This window comes from Psammomys obesus, unplaced genomic scaffold (genome assembly GCF_907164565.1).
Source record: "Psammomys obesus unplaced genomic scaffold, mPsaObe1.curated_primary_1811, whole genome shotgun sequence".
Classification (NCBI taxonomy): domain Eukaryota; kingdom Metazoa; phylum Chordata; class Mammalia; order Rodentia; family Muridae; genus Psammomys; species Psammomys obesus.
Window position 1 is genome coordinate 5,341,906 of NW_026588752.1, and position 7,305 is coordinate 5,349,210.

Sequence of the window (7,305 nt, forward strand, 5' to 3'; positions counted from 1 at the left end):
TTAACATAAGAACTGGAACAAAAAATGCTAGAGGGGAAAAAAAAGGAAAACATCCCAAGATATTAGCACAGGTGCAACACTTTCTGAGAACACTCCTGTTGCTCAGGAAACCCATTATTTAATAATTTATATGTTTTTATTTTATGTGCATTAGTGTTTTGCCTGAATGTATGTCTGTGGGTGTCAGATCCTGGGGTTATAGTTACAGTTGTGAGCTGCCATATGAGTGCTGGGAATTGAACCTGGGTCCTCTGGAAGAGCAGTCAGTGCTCTTAACCACTGAGCCATCTCTCCAGCCCTCCAGAAAATACATTATTGACAACTGGGACCTCATGAAATTAAAAGGTGAGGCAGCTGCCAATCAAACAGCTACCTCTTCCAGCTGTCAACATGACAGCCACAACTGTCTTGACAGCCACACCTTACAGTTCCTTGGAAACCTCTGATCCTGTCATGGATAGTCCACAGAAACTTCATTTGAGGTTCAGATGCCCAGAGAAAACTTCATTACAGCCTAGAAACCACCCAGGTGTCACCACCACAGACAGGGGCAGCTTTGTTCTGGGGGGACCCTGCTTTAGTCGGGGCTGCTCCAGAGACCCTGTGGCCCTGAAAGGTACTCCTTCCAAGTGCGGACCGCTATGACATTCCTAGGCAGTCATCTAAAAGTTGCCTAAAGTAGGCTGCCCCGCCCTCTGTGAAATGGTGGTATTGGAGTTTCAGTTTCTACCAGATCTTCAGGGACTGCTGGAATAATGTTTACAACTCCCACCAGCTCACCCCCACCTGGCAGCGGGGTGCTGTTCCCGGCAACAACCAATGAGGCTGTGTTAGAGGGGTCTGGCAGCTGCCGTACACTCTAGTCCTCAAGATACCTACCAAGTTACTTACTTATTTATTTATTTCTTATTTGTTTATTGCCGTTCTAGAGATTGATCCAAAAACCTCAGGCATTCCAGGAAAGTGTTCTGTTATACCACTGAGCTGTAGCCCCCAGCTTTACCCATTTTTTTATAACATTTTTTTTCTTGAGAATTTCTTTTTTAATTTAATTAATTACTTTTTATGTGTTCACGTGTTTGTCTGCATTTTATGTCTGTGTACCACATGCATGCCTGGTACCTTTGGAGACAAGAAAGAAGGCATTGAGTCCCCTGGGACTGAAGTTAAAGACAGTTGTGGGTGCTAGGACTCAAACCAGGTCCTCTGGAGGAGAAGCAGCTTCTTCTTCTCCTTCTTCTTCTCCTCCTCCTCCTTCTCATCCTCCTTCTTTTTCTTCTTCTTCTCCTCCTTCTTCTTCTGGCTTTTTCAAGACAGGGTTTCTCTGTGTAGCCTTGTCTGTCCTGGACTCCCTTTGTAGACCAGGCTGGCCTCGAACTCACAGAGATCCACCTGCCTCTGCCTCCCATAGTGCTGAGATTTCAGCGCCTGACTAAGAGAAGCTTCTTAACTTTCCAGCCTCCATTGTTGATAATTTCATACTGTGGACAATGAAACATGATCATATTCATCCCTCAATAATTTTTAAAGGGAGAAGAACAACTTGGCCATAGTAGAGCACACCACTAATCCGTGCACTTTGAAGGATGAGGCAGGAGGATTGCCGTGAGCATAAGGCCAGCCTGATCTACAGTGCTGACCCCATCTTAAAACAACAAAAAAAAGGACAAAATTGTTAAGGATACTTTTGCCATGGAGACCCATGATGCCCTTCACTTTCCAGCTCTAATCAGTTATCTTTTCTCCCCTTCCCCACCCTTATCCCTCCAGTAAGCAGAATTTACAAAGCCGTTGTATCTGGCATGAATCGAGTAATGATGGCACCTAGGCTTCGAAGTAGCCCTGTGGCAGCGATTGTTGCCTGAGATTTTATGGGATTGTTCTTTTGACTGATTCTCAGAGCTTTTTGCATAACTTAGTCTCAAGACATGCCTGGCAACCCAGGAAGTCTCCTTTGGCTGAGAATTGCTTAAGGTGACTTAGTTCTTTCAAGACTATCCGATCCCTAGATCAGATAAGAGGTTTTGGTGTTTGACCTCCCCACCCCCTAAGGGAGGAGCAGTCCTGCTAGGCCACAGAGGAGGACTTTGCCGCCAGTCCTGATGATACCTGATAAAACAGGTATCATCATTTTAGGGTCAGATGAAAGGGGAGGAGGTCCTCCCCAATCCGTGGACTTGGAAAGGGGCAGGAAGGAGATGAGGGAGGGAGGGAGGGTGGGATTGGGAGGGAATGAGGGAGCCAGATACAGCTGGGATACAGAGTTAATAAAATATAACTAATAATAAAAAAAAATAATTTAATTAAAAAAAAGTTTTGGTGTGCAGAAATTGGCTTGCTAAAGGTGTCTTTTGTGTAACATTAAAAAGCTTCTGCTTTTGAGGCTCAGTCCCTGAGAGACTGATCCCACTGCTGCTCGAGAATCCTAAATTCATTCTACAGTGGCTCTCTTTCCCACTAATCCAGAACACCCACACGCCCTGTCTTTCCACTCCCCTAACTCATAGTTTTAAGGTGCCCCATACTTTCCAGAAGGAAGCTCCGCAGAACTCTGAAATGTTTAAAGAATGATTCTATTTTCTCCCTATAATACTTGTAGTTATTTCGAAACTCAAATGAACTGACCAGAGGACATGACTGCCTGTCTCCTTAGAGTTACTACTCCCATGAGTCAGCTGTGTTATTTAGCATATGATTGAGGTAAATGGCATGGGATGAGGAGCTGGGAGGTAACAAGGTAGATTCGTGGGTTAATATCTGCCCAGCCCCAGGTAAAATAAGGCTTACCTAAAATCTATCAGGTGTCTGTGTCTTTTTTTTTTTTTTTGATATTGTAGTGGGTTAATAATAACTGCCATAATAATTATAGGCTTTTAATAATAAACATTATTAGCAATTTGTATTTTCCACAACAGAATATTGCTATGGACAGAACTGGAAAGTCAGGTTGTGGCTTTGGTCTTAGGTAGAGAAACAAATATAGGACAGGATAATATTGTTAAATTATTTTTTAGGGGAAGTAGTGGAAGGGAAAATTTATCATTGTTTGTTCCATTCTATCCAAGGGACAGAAACCCAAACCAGCAAACATGAAAATGATCTGTATGGGAAGTTTAGATTTTTACCACAAGAAAAGGAGATTGATAACACTCAATATAATTATAATTTCATTAACTAAGCACTTACCGAGCACATACAGAAACAAAGCTGAAGATCCTTTGAAACTACCTCTGAAACCTATTAATCTTTTTTTTCTGATAATGTAGATGCCAAACAATTGTCCCATATTAGCCTGGCTTCTGTCTGGGAAAGGGGTGTGTGAACTGTTATGGCAGATGAGCTTTCTTTTAGCCATTCTAGTAAAGGGTAGAGTCATATAGTTGTGATTCCAACACACAGTTTCTCGAGATAAGTTTTGTCCTAAATCAGTTGTTGGCTCCCTGCAGCAGCTGTGCTAGAAGACTGAAGCTTGAGGCAGAGGGCATGCTTAGTGAATGGACGACCCTTGGGCTCCTGACTTGCTTAAGGAATCCTAGCATATTCCACAGTCCACTGCTCAGACTGGTAGCAGACCTGATGGCTCGGGATGTTAGCGGGAATGATTTAAATAAAGCCAGATGGAGGCATTTGGGGCTAGCATTGAAAGGCAAATCGTCTTGCCTGACTTTTCTCATTAATTATTACATTAGGTAGAAGGCAAATTTGGATGCGGATTTACAGAGAAGGGTAATCCAGCGACGGTGTGGGAAGCATGACTAGTTAGTCTGCAGCATTGAGCAGATACAGAGAACTGAACCGAGATGATGGATAGCTAAGATACAAAGGTAGATTCCATTTTCATCTGAAGTTAATAATGCATGGCCTGAACTCATGGAATTATACAAGAAACTTCATGTCCCTTAGAAAGTAAAGAATTCAGCAGAAATACGTTCTATAATAAATAACATAGACATCAGAGGTAGAGACAGTGAAATAGATCTGTGTTAGTTCAATAGCTTCTGGATCTGAACGATACACATCTGCCCTGCTAACTGTAGCTCACGGTAGTATTTCTTGCAAATAAACACAGAATGCCTCAAACGATACTAGCCATCTTCCGAAAGTGTAGTATTGTCAAGAACATGCCTTGGCTTTGCTGACTGTAGACCTCATAAGAAAGGAACGCAGGACGAAGAGGGAGTTAGCAACGAAGAAGAGAAGATAGCTCGTTCTTCAGCTGGCTTCTCTTCCTTTCCCCAGCAATCTTCCCAGCGCCCCCTTCACTTCTTTGTTCCTTAGAGTATAGATGAGAGGATTTACCATGGGTGTGACCACAGAGTAGAAGAGAGAAATGAATTTTCCTTGGTCCTGATTACTGCTCTTAGCTGGCAGCAGATAGCCATAGATAGCCGAGCCATAGAAGAGGAACACCACCACCAAATGGGAAAGGCACGTATTGAAGGCCTTCCGGCGTCCCTCGACGGAGCGGATCTTCATCACTGCCTGAGCAATGAAACAGTAGGAGATCAGGATAATGCTCAGTGGGACGGCAGTGAAGAAGGTGCAGACACCATTGAGCACGGCCTCGTTGAGACTCGTGTCCCCACAGGCCAATTTAATCATGGCGGGCACCTCACACAAGAAGTTGTCCACCTTCCGGTGTCCACAGAATGGGAGCTGCAGAGTGAATGTTGACTGAATCACGGAGTTGCCTAGGCCGCCCAACCAGCTGATAGCGGCCAGCAGCCAGCAGAGCCGGGGATTCATGATGCTCATGTAGCGCAGGGGCCGGCAAACTGCCACGTAGCGGTCAAAGGCCATCACCACGAGCAGTATGCACTCGGTAGCCCCCAGCCAAAGGAAAACGTACAGCTGAGTTACACACCCACCATAGCTGATCGTCTTGTCTGGCCCCCATAAGTTTTTCAGCATTTGGGGGACTGAACTGGTAGTAAAGGCAAGGTCCAGGGAAGAGAGGTTGCTGAGGAAGAAGTACATGGGTGTGTGGAGCCGCGCATCGAGGCGGGAAAGCAGGATGATGGTTGAGTTCCCGGCCACGGTCAACAGGTAGGAGGAGAGGATGACTACGAAGAAGATGCTCTCCAGCTGGGGATGGTCAGATATGCCCATCAGAATGAAGCTCCCAGAAGAGCTGTTGCTGTCCGCTTCCATTGCCGGTTGCCTCGGTCCCTGGAAGCCTGCTCTGGAAAACTCCTGGGGGAGAAGCAAGGGAAGAGGCAGCTACTGCTAAATCTGCATCCAGAATGTTCTTCAGCCTCCACGGTTCAGTACCAGTCCAGCTTTTCTGGGCACAAGCTTTTATGCAATCCTTGGTTGTCAGCTGAGCTGGGATGTCAAAGGGAACCTAGCACAGAGATAGAGGAGGGAATGTTTTCGTGAAGACAGCCAACTCTTCAGTCTGAGGCTACGGTGTGACAGGACAGAGGGGAGCTGGCAAGTTAGAATTAGATAGGGGCATTCTGAAAACACAGATTTCCTCAGCTAAGGTTTTCTGTGCTCTGAGCACACACACACTGAATTTGGAAAGTCTTCCCCGGAAGTTATTGGTAACTCTCTTTCTCGGGCTGGAGCAATGGCTCGGCAGTTAAGAGGACCTGAGGTTGGTTCTCAGTGTCGCCATCTTTCGACAGCCGATAAGCCCAGCTTTGGGGGATCTGACACCCTCTCCTGGCAGGGGTACATATGCAAACATACCACCCCAAGCACCTGCGTACATAATTGAAAATAAAGCCCTGCCCCTTTTTCAAACAGAGTCTCGTTACACAGCCCTAACCAGACTGGAAGTCGCTGTGTAGACCAGGCTAGCCTTGACTCACGGAGATCCCACCTGCCCTGTTTTCTGAGATTAAAAGCATGTGCCACCATAACCATCAAAAAATAAAGTCTTTAAAGGAATTTCTTTTCTCTCTCTTTGACAGTCCTCTCTTCTCAAATTAAAGCTCCTGGTCTGGGAAGATCATCATGTGCCTATAAAGCACCAAAACAAGGACATGGTTGGGAGGTGGAGAGATGGCTCAGCAGCTGAGAGCATCCATTGCTCTTCCAAAGGACCACAGTTCAGTTCCCAGCACCCATCTGGTAGCTCACAACTGTTTGTAACTCAAGCTCCACTTGACCTGAGGCCTTCTTCTACCCTCCACGGGCACTGCTTGTGTGTAGTGCACATACATACACGCAGGTAAGACACCCGCACACATAAAATAAAATAAATAAAAAATACTGAGTAGATTAAATATTCACCATATATACACTATGAATTTGTCAGTGAAGAAGGTGACAAATAAGACTTTAGACATGTCAAAAAGCTTAAGTAAAACATGTTAAAATATAAAACTGGGTTTTCTGTAAAGAAGTTAAAGCAGTCTACATGTGTGCACGCTAAGGGAAATTAAAATCTACCAGAAGCCACCCCTGATATTTTGAAGTATAGACTACTGTGTTTACTGCTAAACCAAGGGGTCGTTCTTAACACCTTAAAGCAGTAAACAAACACACTCTTGTCAGTAACGGCCAATTAACTCCTAGGAAAGGAGTTTCCTAGGACTGTGTGTGTGTGTGTGTGTGTGTGTGTGTGTGTGTGTGTGTGTGACACACATATCTAGAGGCCAGAGGACAACCTTTGGGTGTCATTCCTTCTCACCATCTTTTACCTTATTTTCTGAGACCTGGGACTTACATGCCAATCAGCCTGGCAACCACTGCTGCTTGACAAAGTTCCAGCATGTTGACATCAGGAGTCACAATTCTCCAGCATCCTTTCACTTTCAGCTTCGATGATTTTCATTCTGTGTTACGGGAGTTCCCTTATGCTTTTTTGCTTGGGGGAATTTTGTTTGGACTTGGGTAGAGGCTGTGAACGCATACCGTGGCAGCCTCTCTAAACAAAGTAACTCTTTGGAAAAGCCTGCATCGCCATGGAACCATATAGTGTGATAACTCTGCCTACTCCAACACAAGAATCCTGCTTGCACCGAGAATAGAGAAGTTAAAGATTTACTAACTGAAAGACGGTGCCAGAAACTCTTGGGTACACCTGGTCCCAAGGATAAAAGCACAAATAGAGAAAAACAGTGAACGCAGACCCAGCTGAGACCATGCAGAAGGAAACGTAAGGGTTCCTGGTGAGGTCGCTGAACCTTCCGGAACAATAGGGGCTTAGATGCTTGCTGAACTGACTGCTCTTGCTTCAAAGAAAAATACTGTAATGAAGCTGATGGCCTCTTTCATTCTAAATGTTAAAAACCTGGGTAAAAACAGGTTCAAAACAATCTGTGAAAAGATCACACATCTCTTGGGATCCGATTT

At 44.9% G+C, this 7,305-nt stretch overlaps 1 protein-coding gene across 1 annotated transcript; it reads right to left on the reverse strand.

Annotated features, from left to right (window-relative positions):
- Positions 1 to 4,212: 4,212 nt before the first annotated feature.
- LOC129674587 (olfactory receptor 15) lies at positions 4,213 to 5,168 on the reverse strand. Its single transcript, XM_055604669.1, has one exon. The coding sequence runs from the start codon at positions 5,149 to 5,151 to the stop codon at positions 4,213 to 4,215; it is 939 nt and encodes a 312-aa protein (XP_055460644.1). The 5' UTR covers positions 5,152 to 5,168.
- Between the last annotated feature and the right edge of the window lie 2,137 nt (positions 5,169 to 7,305).

Excerpts from the sequence above, each read along its gene's own strand:
- LOC129674587 (XM_055604669.1), bottom strand. The coding sequence starts at position 5,151 with ATGGAAGCGGACAGCAACAGCTCTTCTGGGAGCTTCATTCTGATGGGC.